Consider the following 27,333-nt stretch of genomic DNA (forward strand, 5'->3'; position numbering starts at 1 on the left):
ACTGTCATTAAGCTTTTATTTCCACTGTCACAAAGTTCCTGGCTTTTGTTTTGTTTTCTTTTGTTTTTAAACTGTTTCGTTTGCTTGGTTTGCTCTTGAATTCATCTCAAGACAAGGCAGCAGGGCATGCAAGCCGAGACACCGGCACGGACGCACAAACAGGCTTCATCTTTACAAACAAGGCTCTTTGCTGGAGCTGCTGTTTCTCAGCCCGGGGCTCAGCTGCCCCCGGGCAGGGGTCCCGCGGGACGTGGCACCCAACCCGGGGCTGGTGGCCGCGGGAGCAGAGAGAGAGAAGGGAAGGACGGCTTTCCTGCAGCGCCGCTGGAACGGAGTCGGGGCTGGCACGTGTGACTGAGACCCCCAAACTGCTCTGCAAGGAGACCCCCAAGCTGTGCACTGAGACTGGGGGCTCCCTCCTTTGCCCCCAGCCCTCGATCCTGCCCCACCGGACCCCTCCCCTCCAGTGCCCCCGTGAAGGGGGGGTGGCTGATGCCCTCTCAAAATGCCCCACATCCCCGCCTTTACCCTGGGGCTCGATGGGACAGTGGCTGCAGGTCACCCACCTGCCCCGTCCAAACCCCCCTGACCCTAAATATATGGGAAAAAGGCAGCTCTGCCAGCGATTCCGGCTGCCCCAATGCCATGCCTGGCCCTGCTTCGAACCAGCCCTGCTCCAAGCGGGGCTCGGCCCCAGAGCCCGAGACCCTGAGACCCCCTGGGTTAGCGCAGCCCCTCAGCAGCCGGTGGCAGACGCTTACTTGCACCCCTGCCCGCTCGGGGGGAGCAGTGCCTCTGGGATGGGGGTCCCACAGCCTCAACCCCCTCCATCCAACTGGGATGCGGTGTCCTGCCGGTGTGGGAAGCAGGCACCGACGGGCACCCGGTGAGATGCAGCTGGTACCTGGCACAAACAGGGTCTGGGGTCTCCCATAAGCAAACACCCCCCTCCACGAACCTCGCGGGGAGCGATCCCGGGCGCTGCCCAGTCTCATTACAAATCACAGCAATTAAAGGGCTGCTCCAGACAAAAAACCTGCTTCGCTTCTCTCTCTCGGGTCCTGGTTTGTGCCGTGATGAGAGGGCGGGGGGGAATCTGCCCCCAAAGCCTTCTCCCACGTCCTTGCTTTCGGGGGGAAACAGCTCAGCCCAGCCCAGCCCCAGAGCTCAAGGAAAGACGGTTACAAAGCAGCAACAGTCAGCACACGAACAGAAAAATGAAAAGAAAGGAAAGTACAGACACGGCATTTTAATGGGGCAACACCGACGGGGACAAATGAGAGGTGGGGGACACGCTGCAGTCGCCGGGGCCGGACCCTCGCCTCTGCCTGTGCTTCGGGTCCCCTTCCCATCGCCAGGGCTGCAGCCGGCTTTATTTCAGACAGGCATCAGGAACCCGAGTATAAACAGAAACAAATCAGGTCTTGTCGGCTGTTCGCTTTTAATAATGAGCAGGTGTAAAAAGAAGACCGAAATTAATTATTCGGTGATGTAAACTCCGACCCAGCGGTTCATGCCCCGCTCCCGGCGCTCCGCACGTGCCTGATGTTGGGTGGGTCCTGCCAAACCCGCCTGGTCGCAGCCGTGGGCCGTATCCAGCACTCGCGCTGCCCTGGGCACAGGCATTGAATCGCTCCCCAGAGGGGGGATGGCTGACCCAGGCCGTTTCGCTGATGGGGAAACTGAGGCACGAGGAGGTTAAGGCCAACATTTCCAAGCGTGAGATGCTTCAAGCCTTATTTTCAGCGGTACCAAGAAGCTGCAGATCCTGGTGATGTTCAGGAGGAGTCGGGGGCCATCGGTGCTCCCCAGAGGGAGGCTAGAAGCATCCAAGCCAGGGTCTCAAATTTGCAGCCAGGGGGGAATACTGGGGCCAAAATGATTTGCTCGGGGACGCTCAGCATGCCAAGAGCAGGGCAGGACAGACCCCGCACTGGGACCCACCACGGGGCCGGAGCCAGGACCCAGGACCAGAGCCAGCCCCGACCCTGCAGGAGGGGCCTCTGCCCGGGACAACTCACCATCGCCACCAAACCAACAGGGTCCTCACAGCCGGCACAGCGCTTCTCAATACAGGTAAAAACCTTTTTTCCTTTTTGCTCTTTTTTTTTTTCCCTAATGCGCAACTACTTAACAAGGGGCGAGGGAGGACGAGGCCCTGGCTCCATCCCGAGCCCGCCAGCAGCAGCAGCACCAGCAGGTCGCTGGCAGCAACGGCAGCACCGGCCTGGTGGACACTGAATTTCGGCATTTCTGGGGTCTGAAGCTCTCCCAAGCCAACGCCGGTCCCTCACCCCACCCTTGCAGGGTGCCTCCCCGGTGAGACATCGGCGAGCACCGACGGAGCTCAAAGCATGGCAGGTCCTCTGAAAATTAAAAGCCTTTCAGGGGAAAGTGTCGGAGCAAATGAGGTTTGCCTTTGCCTGGGAATTATGTCAAACGTCGCGGGGTCCATCATTTATCAGCGGAGGCGATTACAGCAGTGTCACATTCATTGGGAACATTGACTGGCACCGGGAAGGGACGGGTCTGGCAGACGAGCATTAGAGAAGTTGGAGGCACTGCAAAGATCTATCCAAGAGAGTTGCGTTTTGGCCACAAAGCATCAAGGAAAAGGAGTTTCCATGAGAGAGAGCGAGGTGACACCCTCCAGGAGCCCCCAGCCAGGAAACATGGGCACTCTCGGGGACTGGAACCGCAGAAGAGGCAAAAATATTGCACGTGGACGTGAGGTCGGTCTCCTTGGGTATGGGGAAGGGCAGTTTTTTATGGGCATCAGAAAGTGCCACCAGCACACAGCCCCGAAACTGGGGAGCGGGGCTGCACGGCAAAGGACCAGCATCGCTTGGCTGGAGTCTGTCCCTGCCACACCGGGAGGATTCAGAGCCCACCGGGGCACCCTCTTGTCTCCTGCATCGTGGGACACCTGTGAGAACATCCTCCACGTCCAGATGTCACCTCCCACTGCCGTGGGGACAGCGCCCTGGCTGGGCTCGGCTGCAGGAGCTGCAGACATCCCGGCAGACAGCGGGGCGGAAAGATGCCACCACCATCAGCCGGAGCAGGGATGGAGGGGTGAGCCCCCAGGGTGGCGGGAGAGCGGCATCGGGGTTGCTGGGCCAGGAACAAACCACGTCGGAGCAGGAGGGGTTTGCACCCCGGCTGGCTTTAGGGGTCCCAAAGGGATCTTGCGCTTTGCTCCCCAGGAGATGCAAATCTCTCCTTCCCCAGGGCAGGGGCCAAGGCGGGTGGAGACGGAGCTGCGGCAGCATCCACGTAACGCTCGTCCTCCAGCAGCGATCCCAACTTCTGTCCCACGGTGTGTGTCCCGGTGGGGCTGAGCCCTGCTTGGGCACATCCCGGAGCGGTGGCGGGTGATGGAGAGGCCACCCGGGCACCGCTCATGGCTGGGGGGCCGTTTCCAAGCCCCACGCTCGGGTGTCTCCAGGCGTGTTTCCCCAGCCCTCCGCCTCCCCCGGGGCGGGCGCAAGCGGCTCCGCTTTGGGGCCGTGTCCTTGGTTTACAGCAAAACCTCCCACGTCCTAAACGAGGAGCAAGGGGGTAAGGAGACACCCCGAGCTGCGCGTCTCCCAGCCCAGCACCCCCGAGGCAGGAGCTGCCGCATCGCCCCAGCCGGGATGGGGGGGACAGGGCGAGCCGTCCCCACGGGCATCGCCTCTGCTCCCCCAGCCCCGCAGCACAGGGGCTAATGCCCAGCCACCTCCCTGGGGTGCAAACAGACCTTCCCACTGTTTGCAAAACAGAAAATATTAAAGGAATATTTGCTTGAAAGCAAAATCCAACTCTCGCCTCCATTAATACTTTTTCATGCAGTGAGAAAATGAAAAAAAAAAATGGAAATAAGGACGTTCTGGTGCCCAGCGGTTTCCTCGCCCTGCCCGACTGAGGGATGGAGCGGGCTCGGACTGCTCGGAGCCTGGGCTGAGTGAGCCTTGGCTGCGCTTGCAAAGGGAAGGGTGAACAGAAAAATGCAGGAAACAGGGGAACGGGAAGAGGAAAAGAAGCTACAGCATCCCCTTGAAACAGCAGCCAGCCCACGGAGCTCGGGATACGGGGGGTGGGAGGAGAGGGGGGAAGGCAGATTTTTGGCTTCAGTGTTATTGCAGGCTCCCGGTGCCCCGCAATAGTGTACAAGCATGTAAACCTTACATACCATCACCTAGGTGGTCGGACACACACACGAGAGACTAAACACGGCAGCAACATTTACAACAAATAAATAAGGATATCGATCGTCGAGATAGGCATATAAAAAAAAGCCTCACTTTTTTCCACCAAAGGAAAAAAAAAAGAAAAAAAAAGAAAAAGCACAATACTGTCTCACAAAAAAAAAAAAAATAATAATATAATAATATATATCCCTAGTGAGCCGGGCCGGGCTGCCAGCGGCATCGCAGGTGACGCCAGGACCGTGTTCCCAATCGCCGTCGGTGCCTCGGCTCCCCGGCCGCCCCGCGCAGGCAGCACCCCGGGGTGCGTGGCCCCCCGGTACCTTTGGGCTCCGTCTCCAGCCGGCCGGTTCCCGGGAGAGGACCACGCCGGTGCCGGCACATCCGCAGTCCCATCCGAAAACGTAGGAAAGGGGAGCAAAGAGGGCGAGGACGCCGGGGGGGGCTCTGCCTTCGGCGATGCTCGACCCGTTCCCCCGGTCTTGAAGTCTCGGGCGTTCGCTGCCGCTCAGACCGGGGTCCGTCGCGGGGTTTGTTTTTTTTTTTTTTTCAAAAAGCAGAAGTTGGCAAATGGCAGCGGCTGGTTCAGAGTGCAGAGAGGGGGAGTGAGCTCGCGCTTCGAGGGCATCCTTTGCTCGCGGAACAGAAAGGAAGGCCGAGAGGGACAGGCAAGCTTCGCGCGGCGGTGGTCGGATGGCACGGAGAGCGTCTTCCCCCAGGCATCTGCAGGAGAGAGTGGGGAGAAGGAAAATCGGGTGAGAAGGATGGGCACAAAGCCCTGCGGCCATCTCGCGCGACACCAGCGCAGCTGGAAGGGCAAAGCTGGAAACACAATAAAGATTTTAACCAGCGTAGCTAAAAAGACCCCCACCACCCATGGTCGGACACTGCCTGGAGCGCGATGACCAAAATCAGCCCAAGAGACACCTCTGCACGGCCCCGCAGCGCATGGTGAGGACCTTGGGGTGCTCAGCCCAGCGGCCCCGGGGTGCTGCGAACCACACGTCCCTGACACCGCCGTGCCAAACCCTGCAGGCTCCAGGGCATAATGTAATAAGATATAATATAAATAAAACATTTAATATAATCTCTCTCCGGAGCACCCCCATGCCCCCAGCACGCCAGCTGCCTCCCTGCCTCCTCTGCAGCCGCATCTGCAGGCAAACGCCTGTCAGCTGGGGGGCTTGCGCTGCACCCTCGTGGGCTGCGGTCCTGGGGTGCTCTGTGGGACAGGGGGGGACTGGGAGAAACCCATCGGTGTGGGGGGCAACATCCCCCGCCCCCAGCTGGATTTGAGAGGGGTGCCCATGCTTTGATGCTTCAGCAGAGGAGAACCAGCCGCCCGCCCCCGGGGAAGGTGGGAATGGCATCAGGTGGGTGGGAGATGGGGCACCCCGGGACCCCCCCGTGCCGCACTCACCGCCGCTCGGCCCCGGGACTATACGAGCCCGTCGTAGAGGGAGAGCGCCTGCACGATGGAGGGGTCGGCCTTGGAGCCCTCCTGAAACTCCTGCAGCGTCAGCTTCCCGTCCGCGTTCTGCAAAACACTCCCGTTGCAGCGCCGCTTCGCCCCGGCGAGGGAGACGCCGAGCACCCCGGGAGCGAGCACCCCAGGGCCCCGGCAGCACCCACGCCATCCCGCACAGCCACCTGGGTCCCCACCACCACCGCGGCCTCAGTTTCCCCATCAAACCACCCACACTTGCAGCCGGGGATGGTGCCACGCAGGGTGCGATGGCATCTCAGGGACCCTGAAAGGGATACGGGGATCCCGGAGGCATGTGGGGGTCTGCAGCGAGCCCAGCAGCACTGAGACCTTGTATTGGCGGGGGAAGGAGGCACCCGCAAGAGCAGAGACGCGGCAAGGGGGCCCACAACTGCCTCCTAAATCCCTTGGCCCCAGGAAAAAAAACCACTCGAGTACCCTCACCTTGTCCATCATGGCGAAAATCCGATCCACCCTCTTCTCCGGCGTGTTCTCCTCCTCGGGAAGCTCCACCGTGTTTCCCTGCGGCGGCAGTTCGGGACCCAGTCACGCACCCGTTGGTGCCCTGCCTGGACGGTGTCCCCAGGCGAGGACGCGCCTTTCGCCCCTGCCCCCCCCGCACCAGGACAGGGCGCAAGGGCTGGCGTTGGTGCCAGCGCCGTCCTCGGCGGCCAGATCCAGACCCTTGTCCCGGCCACAACCCCCCATCGAAAAAGCCCGGGGAAGGAATTGGGGGGGTGTTTCAGCATCCTCCCCGCAGCCCCCCTGCCTGCAGAGCCGGGCTCCAGCCCAGCGGGGACCCCCAGGGGCTGCTCGCCCCGTGCCCCCCCCCCCGCCGCTTACCACCATCTGATAAATGGCGTCCACAATGTCCAACATCTCGTTCCTCGTGATGTACCCGTCGTTGTCCAAGTCGTACAGCTTAAACGCCCCTGCAAAGCCAGAGCAACGCCGAGGTGCTGGGGACCGCAGCCCCCCCGGCCGGACACGTACCCCGTCACCACCCCCGTCCCACCCCCCAGCCCCCCTGTGGGGCTGAGCCCACCGGTGTCCCGTGGGGAGCACTTACACCTCAGCTTCTCGTCCAGCGTCCCCCGGGAGGTGACCGACAGCGCCTGGATGAACTCCGAAAACTCGATCCTCCCGTCCTGGCGGGGAAGGAGGGGGTGAGGGTGCTGCTGCCACCCCCACCCCGCAAAGTCCTCCCTGCCCGTGCGTGCCCGACGCTGGGTGCTCGTAGGGGGCACATCCAGAACGGCGGGGGGGGGGGAGGAGCGATGCACATTGATCTCCAGCAGCACGATCCGGCCGCTGTGCCCAGCCTGCCGGCGAGCATCCCGGCGGGAGCGACTCCGGAGCGCGGGGGGCACCGCGCGGGTGGGCTTTTGTCAGCCGCGCCGAAACATCGCATTGCTCCTCTCTCGCTTGCCACTTCATCGCCTTTCCCCACGTGACTCTCGGCGACTAAAATAAGCACCGGGGCTCGCTCGCTAGAGCTGCGCCACTTTAATTTCACGCCCCAGGAAGCGCTGGAATATTTTCCTCCTCCGGCGCCGCGCAGCCGCGTTACTGAACCCATCCCACCATCGCCGCGGGCCCAGCCCCGACCCCCCCAGCCCATGTCCCCGGCTTGCAGACTTACTTTGTTCTCGTCAAAGACATTGAAAACAAAGGTGGCGAATTTGGTCGGGTCGCCGAAGGGGAAGAACTGTTTATAGATCTTCTGGAAGCCGGCGGCATCGAGCTGCCCGCTGGGGCAGTCCTTGATAAAGCCCTTGTACCTGCGGAGGAAGGGCAGAGGATGGGCACCAGGCGGGTCCCCCTGCTGAACGCAGCCCCCCAAGCCCTGCGGAGCCGGGGGGCAGCTCTTCCCGGCGCTGCGGCGGGTGGGAGCCGGGAAGGTCCCCGGGTGCTCCCTGTCTCGCTCCCATCGCCCGCCTGCAACCTCCCAGCCCCACGGGACGAGGTCCCTGCGAGCACCGCGGCGAGGGTGGCAGCGGGGAGAGCGTGGAGAAGCAGCGAGCGGCACCGGTGACACCGAGCGGTGCCCACCACGCTGCCCCAACCCCACTGCGAGCCCAGAAGCGGCAACCGAGCCACAACCAGGTTGAACATTGCCCAGGAGCTGGGAGGGGACAGGGACCCACTGCCCGGCCCGGAGCACCCGGGGGAGTCTTTTAAAGCTCATTTAAAATAAAAAGCCTTCTGCACGGAGTCACCTCCCGCCAGCACGGCCACGCTGCAGGCGGAGGTGCCGGGGCAGGCGATGCCTCGCTCGGCCCTGAAGCCGTCCCAGGGCCAGCGGGAGAGCGTTTATATCCTTTGCTTGGAACTTCGGATGCGCGCGGCTCCCGAGCAAGAAGCTGCGAAGGGAAAGCTTCACCCAAGGGCCAGAGCTCCCCTTCCGCTCCGCCGCTGCAGCACCAGGCGCACCCGACCGGCGCTCCGGCATGGAGGCGGCTGGGGAAGCTCCGCTGCACCACTGCGGGGGAGGGACTCACGATCGACAGCAACCCCACAGACAATTTGCAACCCACCGCTCGGCACGCACGTGCTGCAGGCAGGCCCTGGTAAAAACCATCAGCACGGTGGCCTGAAGCACCCGGCGCAGCCAAGGCTCCGTGATTTTGCATGATCCCAAGTGAAAGCTGTTTGGAGGAGCTGGGGGGCACAGTGGGGTTACTGCGTCCCCGGGGTGGCAAAATCTTCAAAAAAAATCTCCCAAAAAAATCTCCCAAAAAAATCTCCCAAAAAAATCTCCCAAAACCCCCCCCAAAGCCCTTGGTCCCAGCTCCGGGCTGGACCTGGATGGTGCAAAGTGCCACCCCGGAGGGCGCAGGGAAAGGGGCTCGCCGGCTGCGTGGGTGCGGGGACCACGCGGGGACCACGCAGGGTGCGTGAGCATTATGCAACGCGTCGCCCAGATCTGTCAGGCACCCGCTGCAGCGGGCCGAGGGCTGGAGGAGGAGGGGAAGGGGGTGGCGAGGTGGGAAACCGAAGTGCTGGTGACATCTTTTTCACGCTGCTGCAGCTATGACTCATGGCGGGGGGGGGAAGGATGAGAGAAAGAGATAAAGAAAGCAAACCTTGACTGGTGGGATAGGGAGATGAAAGGGAAGCCGTGGTTTTTCTAGGGCGTCGCGTTCGGTGGGGCGGAGGGGACGGGGCGAGAGCGCGCTGCCGGCAAGGCACCACGGCCCCGGCCCCTGCCAGCCTCTGCAAACAGGGACAGGCTGGGACAACACCGGCCTCCCGCAGCCAGGGCCATGGCCACCAGCTGGACAGTCCCCACGTCCCCGCTCCCCTTGGCCACCCATATGGGGAGGGAAGAGGCAAGAGGGAGCGGGCACCGTGCCACAGGGGCGGCCGAGAGCAGCCGGAGCCGAGCCCCACCACGCACGAGGTGTGCAAGAAAAAACCCTCTATTTTCTGGTCTCCCCTCTATGAGCTAACACCTGCACCCCAAAACAGGCGCACCCTCCTGCACCCCCTTGCTCTGCACGGCCGGCGGGGCTGCCAAGCACCACCACCTCCCGCCCCCTCGCCCGCCAGCCCCGCGCCCCGGCAGCTCACCGCCGCGCCGCCGCGCCGGACACTCACCACTGCTGCACCTCCTTCTCCGTAACTGCAAGAGAAAACAGGAGAAAAGAGAAAAAGAAAAGAGAAAGGAATTTAGCGCTTTCCCAGCGATGGCTGCTCTTCTGCACTTCACATAAGTGGCCCCCCCTGGGGGGGGATGCCCCGGGGCTCGCTCGCTCCACGCGCTGCCACGCAGGCAAGCGGCCGCCTTCGAGGCAGAGCCTGGGCCAGCCCGGGCGGTCGACGGGGCCGGGGCTGCAGGTCCTGGGGCCCCTCCGGCCCCGAAACCAGGGAGCCCACCCAGATGTTTTGCTCCCTGCCAGGGGAGCGCAGCATCGTCGCTGCAAGATGCTATGGACCACGCAGGGGCTGGGCTGTTTCATGCCTGGGGAGGATCCGGCCCTGCCCTCCCACCTCCCCAGAGCCAAAACATCCCTGGAAACATCTGCCCAAACATCTGCCCGGAGGCAGCCTGGGGAAGGCGCCTGCCCGGCCCCGACACACTGAACATGGGCATGGGCACAGCCCAGGGCCGGCATCCCCCCGGGTACCAGCTGCCTCTGAACCACATGGAGAAACATCATCAAACCCACGCCAGGGCCCTGGGAAACTTTACGCGGCTCCAGAGAAACCCCAAAAACGTGACAAGCTAGAAAATGGCGAGTGTTGGCAACCCCCAGTGTCCCCAGCCCGGGGACAGCTGCTGAGATCGCAAATGTCCTCAGCAGAGAAAAGGCTCCGATGGGATGCGGGACGCCGGGGAGCCCGATGGGGCGGGGGGCTGGTGCCCGTCCCCGCGTGTCCCGCTGCAGGAGCGGTGCCTGGCCAGCGGGGAGCCCGGTGCCAGCAGGCAGGCGCGGGGGGAACGGCCTCATTAGTCATTTCCTTTGCATCGTGCATCTAAATAATAATAAAAAAGCAATAGGTCTGAAACGCGCTGGGATAACGAGGCGGAGTGGAGATGTGTCAATGTGCAAACGGCTGATAAAAATAGAGACCTAAGACACATCAACAGATGCCAATTACCTTGGATGGCAAATAAAAGAAAGCAATTTTCCATCAGAAAGATTTATAATGTGCCTGGCAGAAGGTGCGGACCGCAGAAGGCGAGGGCTGGCAGGCGGCAGCAGTGGGGCGGCCGAGAGGGCACACGCTGGCCCCCGCCTCGCAGCCGGCCGGCCGCTGGCTCCCGCGTCCCCGGGGGCAGGAATCGCTGCATCCCAGGCCGTCCCTGTGCCTATGGGGGGGTCCCTCCATCCCAGCTCGGGGACCGCTGGAGGGACAGAGCCTGCAAACCTCCCGGGAAGGGCTCGGCATGGGGCAGAGAGGCTGGCAGCCTCTCCCGCCTGCCTCCCTGGGGAGCTGGCAAAGGGCTGCAGTGGCCATGCCAGGACCAGCCGTGCCGGGAGGGCAGCAGCGCCCGCCGTACTGCTGCCGGATGTCTACAGACGGCAGCACCCGGGGACGGAGCAGGGAGGAGGGTGCAGGGATGCTCGGCACCTGGGCTGAAGGACACCGAGGGCTTCGGCGGTGCCGCAGGAGGGATTTGGAGGGTTGTTTTGGCAGGGCTGTCTGGCAGGAGGAGAGCGGACAGGGGAAAGGAGAGAGGTCTCCTGGCAGGAGGGAGCCGGGAGGGACACGCTGTGTCCAGTGGCGGAGCTGGGGCGGGCAAAAACAACAGTCGTGCCAGTCCCGAAGGATTCCCCATCCCAAAAAAAAAGGTTGCACAGAAGCTTCCTTCCAAAACAGAGATGCCGAGGGACGTCTCTAGCAGAAACAGGCTTCCCTGCAGCATTCCCCACAAGCACCGAGACACCGGCCAGGACCACCCCCCGCCCAGGATGCCCAGGGATGCCCCAGTCACCAGCTCTGCAGCCCCGATCGCCCGCAGGCACCGATGAAGGTGGGTGGGAGGAGGAGGAGGAGGAGGGTGAGCGGCAGGACTGCGGGCAGCCCTCGGGGCAGGCGAAAGGGGCAACGGCAGCAGCCCGGGGCTGCGGTCGGGGCTCGGCTCAGCCCCACCGGGCGAATCGACTTCTGCTTTCTCTCTCGTTCGGCTGTGTTTCCCCCAATGTGCTATTTCAGGCCCGGGAGCTGCCTTTCAACTCCAGCAGGAAACAATTAAGAAATTTGTGCTTTTTTTAGTACAGGAGAAATGCTGGTAACGACACGCTCGGGCTGGGGTGGGAGGGGAGGAACGGAGCTGGCTCCCCTGGTGCCCGCGGGAGGGATGCGTGGTGCTCCCGGGAGAGGCTTTTCCGATGGAGGGGACTGTTCAGGTGCCAGCCCGAAAACTGGCACGGGGCTTCCGAGGTGGGATTTGTCAATGTGCATCCCTGGAACGGGACCATGCAAAGCCCCATCGTCCTCCAGCGCACTGGCACCGGTGCCCTTCCTCCTGCCCGGGTGCGAGGGGAAGCTGTGGGGTTTGCCTGGGGTGGGAATGCGGCTCCCAGCCCTTGGAAAACCACCCACCTCTGGGTGCGTCCCTCCGCCGCCACCAAATCTTCCCTCTCCCCGGGACGGAGTGTTCCCAGTGCAGGGAAACACCACGGCCCCGCGCCCAGCATCACTGCGGCCAGGCAAGCTGGGGCTGAGCGGGTACCTGCCCCCCCGTACCTGCAGTTACAGACCCGAGACAGATGACGACTTCGCGGCCACCACTTCCCACCTCGCTGGGTGTCAACGCTCCGGGTGGCACCGATTAGGGATGCTAACGCCCGTCCCCGCAGCAGGGACCTGCGGCCATGGAAGCCTTGGGGACACACCACTCTCCTGGCCAAGCTGAGCCACCCGTCCCGGGGCTGGGGACAGGGGACACAGGCAGGGGCAGGGCTGTCCCTCCGCTCTCCCCAATCCATCCTCTGCAGCTCCCCAGCGTGCAGAGCCCAGCCAAGCTCACAGAAAGTACCTGTGCGGCAGCGGCTGCTGCATTTCCCTCCCCGGCATCGATCACGGCGCGATGCTGAGGCGATGCAAATCAATTTGCAGTGATAGAAACCTCGGCCAGATTTGACCCCGAGCGCTCAAGGACAAGGGGATGACCCACAGCAGCCCCACTGCAGCATCCCACCGGAGCAGGGCCGGCTCCCTCGCCGTGCCATGCCGTGCTCCTCAGGGACTGCCGTTCCCGCCGCCGCTATGGGGATGGCTATAAACAGCACACGTAGCAGCTTGTTAGCGGACGCAGCATGCCCTGGGATCCTTGGGGCTGAAAGGCGCTAAATAAAGGCAGGGTATTAGCATTCATTACCAACCGCAACGCTGGAAGAGGCATCGCCGGGCTGGGAGCCCCGGCTACGCGCCGCAGACGCCCTCCCGTACGCACAACGCCGCACGGCAGCTCCTGCCGGCAGCGTCTTTGTTTCCGCTGCTCTTAGCAAAGCGCGGAGAAACGCAGGGCTCGCGCCGCGGGCAGGGGCAGGCAGCAGGGGCAGGCAGCAGGGGCAGGCAGCAGGGGCAGGCAGTCACCCCAGGCAGCCCAGGAGCAGCCCCGCATGGCCAAGCCGCGGCCACGGGCCCTCGCTGCCCCTTCGCAGCGCTGGTGGGTCCATCCCCGCTCCCGTCTCACTGGGAGGGGGGTTTCGGCCACACGCCTCGTGCAGCACAGAGGGGCAGGGACTGCCCGCCGCGGCTGCACTGCAAGCAGCCCCCAGCCCCCTCCTCCCAGCTACCGGTACCCAAAAACCCCCAACCCTCTACCCCCACCTTTCCATCAATCCCCAACGGCACAGGCGAGGACTGACAGCTCCGTCACCACCCGCCCTCCGCGTGCCCCCTCTCTTCCCACCACCCAGCTGCCACCGCAGCGAGAAACAGCTCTGGTTAATTAGCGCTCCAGCCCGTTAATTTGTGTGTGCCAGGCAGCGAGGAGAGGAGGGACCCGGGACTGCGAACGCCCGTCGGTGGCCCTGCCCGCGGGGAGCTCGCTGCTCGCTGGAGCGCGGCGGGGACAGGGCGGCAGTCGGGAGTGCAGGAGAGGTGGCCGGATTCGGAACGGTTTTGGGGACCGCCTGGCCACGGCGGGGTGCATGAGGTGATGCTCCAGCCCCCCAGGGCTTTTTTTGTGCTGCCCTCCCATTCCGCAGCCGCCCCCTCCCCTGTTTGCGCAAGGGCAGGGGTTCAGCCACAGCTGCAGGGCCGGATCCTGAGCGGGAGCGGGCACACTCAGCCCTGCTCCCGTGTGCCACGGCCATGGCACAGGCCTGTCCTCGGGGGGGCTCGGGCTCCCAAGGGCTCGGCAAGCACCGTCCCCACGCAGCAGCCAGCGGGGAGTCTCCGCCGAGCCCCGGCACGTCCCCCCTCGCTCCAGCCGCTACGACAGCACCCTGATGCCGCGGGGCCACGGGCACCGCCGCCTTATCAGGGAAACCAGGGTTAATTATTTCCAGGCACAGAGCGGCTCCCCCGCTGCTGCAGGGCACTCCCGCCCCGCCAGGCCGTCGGCTCCACCGCCAACCCCCGGGCAACTGGTCCGGCATCGCCCACGAGGCGTGGCGTGGCGGTGGCGGTGGCAGTGGCGGGGCGGTGGCGGTGGCGGGGCGGTGGCGGTGGCGGTTGCGGTGGCGGTGGCGGGGCGGTGGCAGTAGCGGTGGCGGGGCGGTGGCGGTGGCGGTGGCGGTGCGGTGGCGGTGCGGTGGCGGTGCGGTGGCAGTGGTGGTGGCGGTGGCGGTGCGGTGGCGGTGGCGGGGCGGTGGCGGTGGCGGTGCGGTGGCGGTGGCGGGGCGGTGGCAGTGGCAGTGGCGGTGCAGTGTCGGTAGCAGTGGCGGTGGCAGTGGCGGTGGCGGTGGCGGGGCGGTGGCAGTGGTGGTGGCGGGGCGGTGGCGGGGCAGTGGCGGTGGCAGTGGTGGTGGCGGTGGCGGTGTGGTGGCGGTAGCCGTGGCGGTGGCGGGGCGGTGGCGGTGCAGTGGCGGTAGCAGTGGCGGTGGCAGTGGCGGTGGCGGGGCGGTGGCAGTGGTGGTGGCGGGGCGGTGGCGGGGCAGTGGCAGTGGCGGGGCGGTGGCAGTGGTGGTGGCGGTGGCAGTGCGGTGGCAGTGGCGGTGCGGTGGCAGTGGTGGTGGCGGTGGCAGTGGTGGTGGCGGGGCGGTGGCGGTGGCAGTGGCGGTGGCGGTCCTGCGGCACTTATTTCCCCCAGGGACTCGCTGCGGCTCCTTCTCGGGGTCCCCGCAGGTCCCCGCGCATCCCGGTCTGGGGGAGCCGGCACACGGCCCCGCGCTGGGGCTCCCGCCCGGGCTTGGGGCTGCCTAAACCTGCTGTGGGTGCTCAGCGCAGCGCCCAGACGAGGGCAAACCGGGCACCCATGTGTGCGCAGAGCGGGCGCTCCCACGTGAGCAAAGTGGGTGCTCAGGCGCGCATTAATGGGGCACTCATGCACTAGCTGGGCACCCATGCATGAGCTAGATGGGCACTCATGCAAAAATAAACCAGGTGATCATGCACGGGCTAATTGGGGACTCATGCATAAATTACTTGGGTGCTTCTGGGTGAACTAATTGGGTGCTCATGCATGAACTACCTGGGTGCTCAGGCGTTAATGAAAGGGGCGCTCATGCGTGAACCAGCTGGGTGCTCATGCATAAATTTTTTGGGCGCTCATGAATTTACCGGGCGCTCCTGCATGGACTAATTGCACACTTGTGTAAATTAGTGTGATTAGTAGATAACACACTTGTGCATGCACTAATTGGGTGCTCAGGTGTGAATGGATCATGCATAAATTAATTGGCCATTCAGGCATGAACTGATTGGAGGCACATGCACCAATTAATTAGGCACCCATGCATCAACTAACAGGGTGCTCATGCACGGACCAGTGTGCGATCCAGCACAAATTAACTGGGCACCCATGCATAAATCAATCGGGTGCTCATATGTAAATTAATTGTGCGCTCATGTGTGTATTAATTGGGTGCTCATGCGTGAACTTACTGGGTCCTGGTGTGGAAATGATTGGGGTGCTCATGCACGAGCTAATAGGTCCCTCATGCGTTAAATACCCCAGCGCTCCGGGGTGAACCCCGCGCACCCTCCAATTTACGCCCAACACGCTCCACCCCTCTGCGAAACACATATGTAAGAATTGTCTGAACACAAATCCGTTACAAACTCCGCCTTCAACATCATCACCACGTTAATATTCACCAACTACGAGCTCCCCCCTCCCTCCCCGCCGAGCGGGCGACGGGGCTCCGCAGCGTCTGCGTGCGCTCGCTCGGATTGCGCGCCTTGCCCCTGGGACCCAGATTTGGGGATCAGCATCCCAGCCCGAACAAACACCCACCGCAGAACCAGCCCTTGGTCCCCGCTGAGCCACCACAGGGCTCGGTTCAGCGATCCGAAGGGATGCTCGGTGCAGACTTCACACCTTGCTCCTGCAAACACGGTCCCAAGAAGGTCCCATCCGTCGGCACAGATGGACCCACCCCCAGCGCCAGCCCCGGCGCTGCAGGGCGGGTTACTCAGGGTAACCGCATCGCAACCTGAGCAGTCATTACCAACTTCAGCCCTACAAAACACGTAGCCAAGAGCACGGCGCAGCTCAAGCTGTTGGAGGTACTGGCTTCATCCAGCACCCAAACGGGCGCTGGGCAGCACCCGCTTGGTGCAGAAGGGGCATCTCCCCGCGGGGAGGGGAAGGGTGCCCCGCGGGCAGGACCCGCTGCGTGCCGGGGCTGTCTGGGACGATCTGGGCCGTCGGGTGGCTTTGTGCAGGCGGGAGCCGGGGGAAGCACCCGCTGGCCCCCGGGGACGGCTGGAGCGCGGGCACGAGACTCCCCCAGCAACGCGCTCCCCCGGCTCCGGCACCAAACCCCCGGCACGGAGCCCAGTGCCTGCGGGAGCTGCACTGCGGGGGGGAAGGGGTGAAAACACCCCCCGGGCCACCACGGGCTCAGTCCTCCCCCGGCACCCTCCGTCACCCCGTCCTGGGGCACCTCAGAGCTCCCCCGGGTCCCCATTCGATGACGGTAACTTTTAAGATACGCCGCAGGTCAGCACTCTGGGAATCTGGGTGGTTTGGCCCTGGCGACTCAGTCTCATCGCGATTCAGGTTTAACCACATAACCGATGCCCTGGTTAAACATTGCAGAGCACAGCGGCCTCCTGCCCTCCGCCGGGGCTCAGCCCCAGCGCCGGGGCCACCAGACCGCGCCGGGGCCACCAGACCGCGCCGGGGCCACCAGACCGCCCCGGGGCTGGGGTTTGCTCCCGCTCCGGGGCCGGCACCAGGCTGGCTTTGGGAAAGCAGCGTTAAAACACGACCCCGGCAAAACCCGGCTGCAGCACCAGGGTCACCCCCCATGGAAACAACCGCAGCAAGAGCCTGCCTGATGACATTTTCTTTTGCTCCCGGAGATGACCAGCAGCAGCTTGCCCAAACCACCGCGCCCCCACCTCAGCCCCATGCACGCCGGCGGTGCCCAGACCCCGCTCCCAGCCCATGTGCCGGGGGTGTCCCCCCGCCGGAGCCGTCCCCGTGCGCGTACCCGTCCCTGCAACACCCCACCGCAAAGGGATGTCGGAGCAGCCTCACCGCGCGGGCACCAACACAGCCAGAGCTGCCTACCTGTCGGAGCAGGACATCCCCACCCCAGCTTGCCCATCTCCCTGTGCACTTGCCCATGTGGCTTCTCTCCCCATCAGACACAGACATCGCCAGCACCACGGCGGGTCCGGCAGCCTCCGAGATGTTCAGAGCACAAGCCCGACAGTGTTATTGGTTTCATTTGTTACTGCTGAGATACGAAGCAATACGCGGAGAGAACTGCATGTGTGTTTGGCGTTCTTCTCGCCGGCAGTTGCCATTAGTGGTCTGTCTTGCTCCCAGACTGGATAAACAGGTCCATGAGCAGCTCTGTTCTCATCTCCCCCGGGGCTGGTACCAACAGGAAAGCCAATATGCAGTTAAAATCCTTTTTAGACTTTATTAAATATTTAAGGGCCCGACATTAGGCTTTGAAAATTGTGTTCGGGGAAAAAGCAGCAGTCGCTCTTTGCAGCAAAGGCAGCAGAGGAAGGGCAAAGGACAGCGCCTTCCTTTGGAAATTAATGCATCAGCCTGGAACACAGGCACAGCAGAGCCGATGGCTGCGGCAGGTCTATCCCGGGCTGGATTTAATCCCGGCTTCCCCGCGAGCCGACGCAGCGATCCCCCGCGGCGGGGCAGAGCAGCCCCGGTGCTGCCGGGAGCAGGGATGGAGCAGCCCCCCTGCCCTGGCCGTGCGGGGGGCGGCTGTGTCCTCCCCCCTGCCCAGTCCTCCCCTCGGCTACGGGGATTTCGGCCCGGCCCGGCACTCCACGGTGCTGTCCCCAACCCAGGGAGCGGTTCCTGCCCCGAGCAGAGGAGAAAACTCCCCTCCGGCCCCCGCGCGGGCAGGGGAAGGGAGGTCTCTGTGGCTCGGCCATCGGACCCCGGAGCCACGGAAGGTCAGGAGGACCTCGCTGGCAGCGGGGCCGCCTCTGCCCCCTCCCCGTCTCGCCCGCAGGGATGGGGCCGCGCCAAGCGCTGCCGAAGCGGAGGGTGCTGGAGGCACCGAACACCCGCTCCTCCATGGGGGGTAGCACGGACATTTAGGACATCTCCATGGGGTCCGGCCATCGATCAGGAGACACTGGAGAAACACGGGTGGACAAGGCGCAGGCAGCCCTCCTTCCAGGTAGAAACCCACGCTGGGCTGATGGTTGGACTCGATGATCTTAGAGGTCTTTTCCAACCTTAATGATTCTACGATTCTGTGAAACCAAACCACGTGCCTTGGAGGGAGAACAACGCGCAGGAGGTGTGGGGAGCGAGCCCCGTGCCAGCACTGCCGGGCTGGGGAACCTGCAGCAGCGGCCACCGAGGAACCACAGCGGCGGTCACCATGCGCTGGGCTGGGCGCCCCCAGCACCCCTGCCCTCGGGCAGGCAGGGCTGCGGGGCACGGACCCTGGCTCCCGTTCCCATCCAGCTCCCTAGAAGACCCGGGAGGCTGAGGAGGGGAGGGAGAAACAAAGCGACCCCACAAATGTCACCCCGATAACGGAGCGAGCACGTCCGCGGGCTCCTCCCTGAAGCAGCCGCTTCCTTTGATGCCTTCAGAGCTTCTTGTTTCACAACCTTAATTATAGCGGCAGCAGCAAAGGTCGGGAGAGTGGTTAAGCAGATCCATTAACATGTCAGGGGATAAATGAAATGTGATTCTTCTGATGCCTGAGCAGCAGCAGGCAGCGGCACGAGCGCGGCCGGCAGGGACGGCTGCTCCGCTCTGCCGCAGAGGGAGCCCGAGGGACCCTTGGTCACGTCTTCCCCTTCCCACCCCGCATTGCAAGCACCTCCCAGTGACCACAGGGACACCCCAAAACTTGCTTCTGCTACCCCAAAACTTGCTTCGCTTGCGCTTCCCCGCAGAGCACCAGGTCCATGCGCACAGGGGTACCCAGACAGGAGGTTTGCTGGGAGCAGGTTGGGCTCTCCCTGGGGAAGGGGCTGGAGATGCCCTCCAGCCCCCCAGAGCCCTCCGGAGGCAGCACAGCAGGTCCCACCGAGGTCGCCTTCGCGGCTCTGCGTCGCACGTGGCTGCGGTAAAAACAGGCCCCAAACAAAAGCCGGCCCCTGGGCATCCCTCCGGCGCGTCCTGCCCGGCAGACCCGCTCTGCTCCCCTCTCCCCCGTGCATCTCCAGGGTGCTTGGGCAGGTGCTCTCCTCCTCCCCCCAAAACTTCCCTTTTGGGGTCCTGCAAATCCTGCGACCCGCTGAGAGCGCTCGGAGCAGGCAGGCACGCTCGCCGGGTCAAGCGGCCAGCAGCAGCCCAGCCTCGGCTTTACACACCGGGCGTGCGCCCGCCTCGGCATCCCGGTGCCCCTCGCCCGGGAGCGGGTCCCACGGGGCTCCCACCGCAGGGTGGGATCCTGCCCACCGGCTCCCTGCCCGTGGCGGTGCAGGCAGCCCCAAAACGGGTGCTCGTAGGGCCACGCGGAGCCAGGGGGTAGGGGCCGGTGCTGCGGAGGTGAGCGCAGGCAGCTGCCAGACCCAGGCAGGGAGCCGCGGTTCAGCCTGGCTTCGGGGCTCTGGGCTTTAGGGATTTCACCCAGCATTTGCCGCCAAGGGGTAACGGGTGCGTAAGCACCCGGCCCCGCTTTCTGCGGGATGAGCAACAGGAGGGATTTCAACACGAACCAACCTGGCAGAGAAACCCAGCGCCCGGGGCCAAACACTTCGGAGGCTAAAAATAGACCGGCAGCGGGGAGCCACCGAGGTCCCTCCTCCGCTCCTGCCCACCGCCCCGGCCGGCACATCTCCCCAGCACCGGGGCGGCACGAGGGAGCAAAACCCCAACTGGTGCCCCCAGTGAGGAATCGACCCATTTTCCTGGCTGAAAACTGCTGCAATTGGAGAATTTTCTCTCCTTCCCCGCAGAATTCAACCCGCCACTACGTACCCCCGGAACTACAAATCGATACGTTTGTAGTTTGCTCTTAAACTAATGCCCATTAATTCAATGCATTACTGGCGAGCAACAGAGCCAATTTTGCAGCTTATTGTAAAAGAGCAGAAAATGATGATGCCGGAGTGAGTTTAAAATCCACAAAATAGATCACAGTGGGTGGGACACGGTTCGGGGGGAAAGAGCATCTTCTTCTCCCCGCGCCCACTCTGCAGCCCGGGCCTCCCAGCGCCGCGGGCGTCGTTTTGGCACCCTCGCCGCGACTCCCACGCCTTCACCAGAGCCTCGCTGCGGCCTCCGGAGCACCGCGACCGTCGTCCTCACCCCGCGCCCGGTCCCAGCAGCGATGCCGCTGCACCTACGTGGCTCCGAGCACGCCGGATTGCAAGGCTATTGCAGGGGCAGCGCTTAATATTTAATTTTTAAATTAAAAAAAATATAGTGTCAGTACTTCTGGACACGGGCAATAGGTATGAAAAGTGAACCCTGAAATCCAATCCCCCCAAAATGACTAAAAAAAAGGAGCTAAAATGTGCTCTTCTGAAACAACCTCATATTTTTAAGCCTGTTTCATGATTTTAAGGGCTGCCAGTGCCGTGGCTGGGCTGGCCTGGGAGCACTGCTGCAAGCAGGGATACTCAGCCCGCGTTCCGCTCCCAAGGAGCCCACGTCAAGCCGTGTCCACCCACGACACACGTTCTGCACCCACAGCTGCGCACGTGCACTTTACACAACTTTATGCAGGCTGCAGGGAGCGGCGATACCCCAGGACCTTCATAAATCTCCAGCTTAGCAGAACCCTTTGACCGCGGCCCCGCAAGGCTCTTAAGCACAATCCCAAATCCCACGGCGGCCCTGAGCCGCAAGCACCTGGCCCAAGTTAAGCCCAGGCTTAAAGCCCCGCCGAGGAGGGGCCGGCAGACGCGATCCAGGGAGGACGGTGGTTCCTTCGAGTCTCGCGCGTTATCACCTCCTGGGACAAAACACCCAGCGGCCAAAACTGCGTCTCCGAGCTACCGCAACGAGGCATCAGGAAGATTAATAAATTAATGATTATAAAGCACTTTAAGAGCTTTTGGATGAAAGGCTCTATGGAAGTACAAGGAATTACATAATTTATTATTCATTATTATTATAACTCAGCGTTGGCTTCTCCCGCACGCTCCTACACGGCACCAGCCTGGCCTCCGAGGAGGTTAAATCCTCGCCCCGCAGCCAGGCTCTCCCTGCCAGCGCCGCTCCCGCGCCTGGCAGACGGGTGAGCTTGGCACTGCCAGATATTCCTGGGCACTCGGGTGCCCGGAGATGCTGAAAGGCACTCGGTGATGGGTCCAAATCAACAGGACTTGGGCAGCCGGCACTTCGAAGAAGCTCTCGGACGTCCTTCTGTGCCTTTAGGTGTCCGAGTGCCATTAAAATCTGGCCCCCGGCACCATAAGCCAGGAGCAGAGTGGGGAGGGGAGCCAAGAGACGAGAATTCCAGGCTCCTGCCCTTCCGTGTCCGGTTCCCGGCGGGACCCAGGACAACCTGCTCTGAATACCTGCAGTGAAATCATTCTCCCATCTCATGGAGGCCCCTGACGGCAACCCTGCAGCATCCCCAGCACGGCCACCGTGCCCTGGCACGCGAGCGGTCCCAGGCTCCTCTCCCGGCTGCTCCCACCGACGGCTCGTCCCGAGATTGCTGCGACTGAGGCAGGGCCAGAGAAACACCTCAAACAGGAGATGGGGAGAGCAGAGCGGCTGGGGGACGCAAGAAGCCACCAGGCATAGGAAAAGCACTGAGGGGACACGGCACAGGCTGCGGGTCCTCTGTGTCCCACAGACGTGACAAATCTGTACCAAAGCCACGTGGGGCGGGGAGAGGAGGTGAAGCCTCCCCATCCCGCCCATCCCAGCAGAACCAAGAAGGGGCTTTTTGTTATTTGCTTCGTTTTCTTTCGAAATCACACAAACAGAAAATGATGCAATGGAAGGAAATCCCATCACGGGAGAAACCCTTCGTGTACCGCAGCCCCGGCTCACACTGCCACGGGAACGTCCCCGGGACAAAAGCGGGTCCCCCGTCATTAGCTGCCAGTTAGGGGCTGCCGGAGACATCTGCCCAGATGTGCTTAACAGCAGTAGAACAGCACGACGCACGAGGCAGGGCCAGCGCCCGCTCGGTAACGCGGCAGCCAGCACGCGGGACGGGCAGCCACGCAGCGGGGATGCTCTTCGAAGGTTGGTCACCGCCGGTCTGCCAGAAAGGTGCCGAAATACCCCGGTGCCGTGGAGTAAAGCCTTTCCCAAGCAGACCCCCAGAAATCCCTGAGTATGCCATGGATTTGCGGGTACGACTATCCTCTGCTCGAGCTGGTCCACGAGCCATGGCACAGGGGTCTGGACCGGTCCCTCCCGCTGCGCTCAGCGCAACCCTGCCCTCCTACCTGCATCTCCGCTGCCCGGATTCCCCGAAAGGCAGATGGGAATTAATACCTTTCCAATCTCCCAGGGTCTGAAGATAAATCAGAGGCTCTCAGACGTGCCTGGGAGGGCCCTGTGAAGTGCTTTGCCAGACAAGGGAACGCGCGCTCGCCTTGACAGCTGCAGAAAAGGGGCAGAAACACTCAGCAAAAGTAATTAATCCCAGAGACGGGAGGTGGAACGAGCAGAGATCAACAAACTGAGCTTGGTATTAGCAACAGCTCTCCCTGACAGGCATCGCACCGCCGGCCGTGCGTGCCGAGGCGCGTTGGGATGCTGCACCGGGCTCCGGCCACGCGAAGGGCCCCGTGCTGCCCCGTGGCACGGCTGCCCGGGCGCTGCTGCCTCACCTGCACAGGTACACGGGTCCGGTGCACGGTGAAAAAGAGTCAGCGGGAGGCCCAGAGCCAGCAGGCTAAACCCCAGGCAGGTTGGGAACCCATCGAGGGAGCGATCGGAGGACGGGAGCCTTTTTTGGAGGGGGTGTGGTGGAAAGAGGAGGGCAGCAAGGGAGAGGAGCAGAAAGTTGGTGATTCAAAAGGCAATGACCCTCTGCTGGCCTCACTCAGCAAAAGAGATACCCCCGTGCCTGCAGACCAGGGTTTCACCGGCGCTGTGTTTGTTTGGCGTCGGCTGCCGGTAAGACACGGGGCATCGCTGCCCGTGTGCCCCACCGCCTGCCCCGCTGGGGTCGGCACCTTCCCCGCGCAGAGAGGGGCCACCCCGGGGTGCAGAAAGCCCAGCACGCAGGAGATCACCAGCAGACGAGGCTGCGCCGGGGCCGGCTCTTCCCAGATCCCTCTTCGTCGGAGATCGGATCATCGCGGCGGCTGCAAACTGAGCGGGCGATTGCAGCACGGCAATCCCAAGCACAAATACAGGCTGGGCACAGAATGGGTTGAGAGCAGCCCTGAGGAGAAGGACTTGGGGGTGTTGGTTGATGGGAAGCTCAACGTGACCTGGCAATGTGCGCTGGCAGCCCAGAAGGCCAGCCGTACCCTGGGCTGCACCAAAAGCAGCGTGGCCGGCAGGTCGAGGAGGGGATTCTGCCCCTCTGCTCTGCTCTGGTGAGACCCCCCCTGCAGTGCTGCGGCCAGCTCTGGAGCCCCCAACATAAGAAAGACACGGACCTGCTGGAGCGGGTCCAGAGGAGGCCACGAAGATGATCAGAGGGCTGGAGCACCTCTCCTATGGAGACAGGCTGAGAGTTGGGGTTGTTCAACCTGGAGAAGAGAAGGCTCCGGGGAGACCTTATAGCAGCCTTCAGTACCTGACGGGGGCTGACAGAGAGCTGGAGAGGAGCTTTTGACAAGGGCGTGTAGCGATAGGATAAGGGGTAATGGCTTTAAACTGAAAAAGGGTAGATTTAGATTAGATAGAAGGAAGAAACTCTTCCCTATGAGGGTGGTGAGGCACTGGCACTGGTTGCCCAGAGAAGCTGTGGATGCCCCATCCCTGGAAGTGTTCAAGGCCAGGCTGGATGGAGCTTTGAGCAACCTGGTCGAGTGGAAGGTGTCCCTGCCCACGGCAGGGGGTTGGAACTAGGTGATTTCTAAGGTCTCTTCCAATCCAAACTATTCTATGATTCTATGAATAACCGTACCTGGCCCAGCGCGGCTGCACCCACCGTGGGTCACAGCTGCAGTGAGGACACCAAAACCCAGGGCTCAGCTCCAGCTCCAGCCGGGGTCTGTGCCCAGCCGGCACTGCCATGTTCTCACTATTTCTTCTCCCCGAGCCACTTCGAGGAAGCCCAGCCGCGGTACCCCAACCTCTCCTACCATCACTCGCGGTTTGGCTATGCGGCCATGGCCCCCGCAACCTGCGCTCCTCCTGCCTGTTCCCGGCTGTGCCACGACGAGAGAGCAACCCCGCGTGTAGGGTTGTGCAATGCACCAGTATTGCCTCTTCTCCATATGGGAGAACTTGCTGCATCCTCATCTATTGCCTTTTTGGGTAAGCGCTGCCGTGGGACTGCAGCAATGACAGCGGGGAGAGCTCACAGGTCTGCTACACGTTAGCAGTTCTCTGGCGAAGCAAAGGGGGAATATCTCCGACCTGCGAGCGGCGAGGCAAACTTGAACCACTAAAGCCTTTGTTTCCTTTGTGCATCCTTCAGAAAAAAAACTGATTTTGCTAAAACTGGATGGCTCAGGCACTAGCCACGTTAATAAGATTACAGCGGAGGTTCAGACAGGAAAGCCACCCACTTAGAAAACCAGGTTATTAAACCGATACCGTGATACTCATAGAAAAATACTGAACTCTCTGCTGTCGGGCTCTTCTCTCCACTTCAGAGCATAATAACAAAGGAAACCCCTCCAACTAATGCACCCAAACTTTGAAAGCCACCCAGACGGTTTGGCTCCCTGTTTGAGGGAGAAGCTGCCTGGCTCCAGGGAAGCCGCGAGGGGAGGACAACCACCGCGGCCGCTCCCCAGGTACCCGCCTGGCAGCGAAACCCCGGGGCCAGGCAGCCCCGGGAGAAAGGATGCTCCGAGCAGGGGCAGGAGGGGGGGTCAGGAAAAGAAAGGCGCATCGCTCCGGGTGGGCACTGCAGGCGGGCAGGATGCGGCCCTGGTCCCACAGTTACTGAAGGCTTAGAAATAGGCCACGGAGAATTGTTTTTATAAGAAAACAGAGTCTTTCTCTAGCTCCCTACCCCTTTCCTTGTCTCTGCTGCCTTGTGGGTTTTTTTTATCCTCCCAGGCTAATCTCTGAATTCTTGCAACAAAGCCCGGCCGAGCCTGCGCCCTCCCCCGGGGAACGGCCCCGGCAGCGCCGGTGCCCGGAGAACCACCGCGCCCGCTGCCAGCGCGGGGCCGGGCCGGGGGAAGGCGGCCGGGGCCGGCACCGCGTCTCAGGGGTGGCCGCGGACCCCAGCGACCCCCCCAACGGCCCCATCGCCTCCCGCGGCCCGCGGGCAGCACCCCCGCGGCGCAGCCCCCCGCCCGCAGGCAGGCCCCTCCACTCACAGTACGTTTTCCTGGTCAGCTCCTCCACAACTTCAGGCTTCAACTTGCTGTTGGATTTGCCCATGGTGGCCGGCAGCGCCGTTAGCCCCGGCAGAGCGCGCAGCGCCGGCTCGCCCGCCGCCTCCCGGCCTCACTGCGGGGGCATGGAGGGACGGGGGGGGCCGCGGTGCCTCGGTGGCAGCTCCCGGCCGGGCTACATCCCGCGGCGGGGACGGGCAGCGCCGCGCAGCAAAGCCGGGGGGGCTGGGGGCGGGGGGGGGGGGTGTCTTTGTTGCCGGGGCTTGGCCGCAAAGGCGAGCGGCGCGGCGCTGCAGGGCCGCCCTGCGTGTGCGTGTGTGTGTGCGTGTCCCCGGTCACACGCACCCTCCCCGCCCTCCGCCGCCAGGCGCGGAGCGGCCGCGGCCGCGCTGCGGGGGCGCGGGGCGCTGCGGAGGGGCGGAGGGGCGGCGCGCCCCGCCCCGCGCTGCGGGATGGAGCCGGGCGGGGGCGGGGAGGGGGGCTCCGGCACGGCCCCGCTGCCCCAAACCGCGGGGGCCCCGGGAGAGAGGGGGATCCCAGCCCGGCCTCCGCCTCGGGGATGCCCCGCGCACCGCCCCCCCCCCCGAGCCGCTCCGCAGGGATCAGCGGGGAAAACCCGGAGGAAAATGTCGGGAGGCGGAAGGGGGGGCGATGCTCAGGCGGGGCGATGCTCAGGCGGGGTCCTGTCGAGCCCTCCCCGTCGGTGGGGGTCGTGGTCCTGCCTGGGGGGCTGATGGGCAGCAGGAGGATGGGGAGAGAGGGGAGCTGGCGGTGGGAACACCCAGCCTGGAGCAAGGGCCTGGGGTGACCTTGCTGGGGCACCAACACCTTCAACGGTAGAAGCATCTCCCAACTCCTGGAGGCCCCCAGCTGAAGGCAGGTCTGTGCCTCCCACCCCAGGATCTTCAGGGCTCTCGTGAGCCTCCGTTCGCTCTCCGCAACGTGCATACAGACACCCAGTTCAGTCCCTTCAAAAACCCCACAGATTCAACCTACAGCAGGTTTGCGGCACAGCCAGGAAACCATACAAGTACTAAAAGCAGTGGCACTCAACTCCTTTCCACCTCAAAACCACGCAGGGCTTTATGCCTCTACAAAAGCTCTCTGTGTATGTGTGCACACATTCATTAGCTGTACCGATGCACACGATAAATACATTTTTCTTCCCGCCTATGTTGCAATGAAGGCCCCGCTGGAGTTGCCCGAACATGCCTGGACTTCTGTGGTAGCAACCAAGGAGGGAAAAAAACCTGCGCTTGGATACAGTAAAACCTGTCTGCAAGGCTGCAGAGAGCACAACTCAAAACACACGCGGTATTTGCAAAGGGGACAAGGAGCACAGCTGATACAATGCTGGTCTCCCCACCTTTTTTTTTCTACCAGCAAAGGGTTGCCTGACACTCCCTTCTCCGGGGATACATTCCCCAGGTAGATGTTTCTAAAATGCATAGTCCTCTATTACCCAGCCTTCCACAAACGAGCTCATTAAGGCAGAAGAGTATAAAAACACCTTCACCACCTCCCAGCTCGGGCACCCATCAGCGGCACAGCCCGGGGGACAAACAGGAGTAACGGCACCGAGCGACGGGGGATTTGCAGCACACGGCTGCGAGAACTCTGCGAGGCTCGCGTCTTCCCTCCAGCATCCCGACCCTCCCAGCCGCTACCAGTATTTGCACAGCTTTTAGGGACAAAGGCCCACCTGCGACTCAGGCATAGGCCTCGGCAGATTTCAGTTTGGTCCCCAAATCTGCTGCAAAATGCCCTGTGCAGCCCCTTCCGTTGCTGCCCATCAACAAAATACCAGTTTTTGCGGCATTTCCCTTCATCCGTGGTCACTGAGCTGTAACCGTGTTGCAGCAGGGGTGTCCTGCTGAGTGCAGAGCACGACCTGTCCCATGCCCAGCTGGGGTGATCAGCAACATCCCAAACCTTCCCCGCGCAGCACAAGCATTTTAGCACAAGCTCTGCTGCTGCAAAACTGATGTTGAAGAGATTTAATTCTATTTAAAACTCTACCCTGCCTCCACCACAGGGAACGCTGAAGAGAGAGCTCAAATCACACAGACGAGGAGAAAAGTAATCGGAAACTGTGCAAGCCAGTCACTTTCTCTTCCTAATTATTAGCTTTAACCCCATTATTGTTTAAATAACACCGCTAGTGGCATTTTCTGGGAAGCACTGACTTTTCTAAAG

At 62.7% G+C, this 27,333-nt stretch overlaps 1 protein-coding gene across 4 annotated transcripts; it reads right to left on the reverse strand.

The window, feature by feature from the left end:
• Positions 1-25,533, reverse strand: NCS1 (neuronal calcium sensor 1). 4 transcript variants are annotated; one of them, XR_012676739.1, is made up of 9 exons: positions 25,120-25,533; positions 9,277-9,301; positions 7,319-7,457; positions 6,746-6,824; positions 6,520-6,608; positions 6,121-6,198; positions 5,611-5,727; positions 4,514-4,913; positions 1-3,542 (listed from the first exon to the last, which is right to left on the reverse strand). XR_012676739.1 is itself a non-coding variant. In XM_075170243.1 (8 exons), the coding sequence occupies exons 1-7, from the start codon at positions 25,181-25,183 to the stop codon at positions 5,629-5,631; spliced, it is 573 nt and encodes a 190-aa protein (XP_075026344.1). In that variant the 5' UTR covers positions 25,184-25,533; the 3' UTR covers positions 1-4,913; positions 5,611-5,628. The 4 variants fall into 4 exon arrangements, 3 of the variants coding, with proteins under 3 accessions (XP_075026344.1, XP_075026343.1, XP_075026345.1); XM_075170243.1 differs by having other exon boundaries at positions 1-4,913; XM_075170242.1 differs by lacking the exon at positions 25,120-25,533 and having other exon boundaries at positions 1-4,913; positions 9,277-9,873.
• Between the last annotated feature and the right edge of the window lie 1,800 nt (positions 25,534-27,333).

The sequence above is a fragment of the Calonectris borealis genome, chromosome 21 (assembly GCF_964195595.1).
Source record: "Calonectris borealis chromosome 21, bCalBor7.hap1.2, whole genome shotgun sequence".
Lineage (NCBI taxonomy): Eukaryota > Metazoa > Chordata > Aves > Procellariiformes > Procellariidae > Calonectris > Calonectris borealis.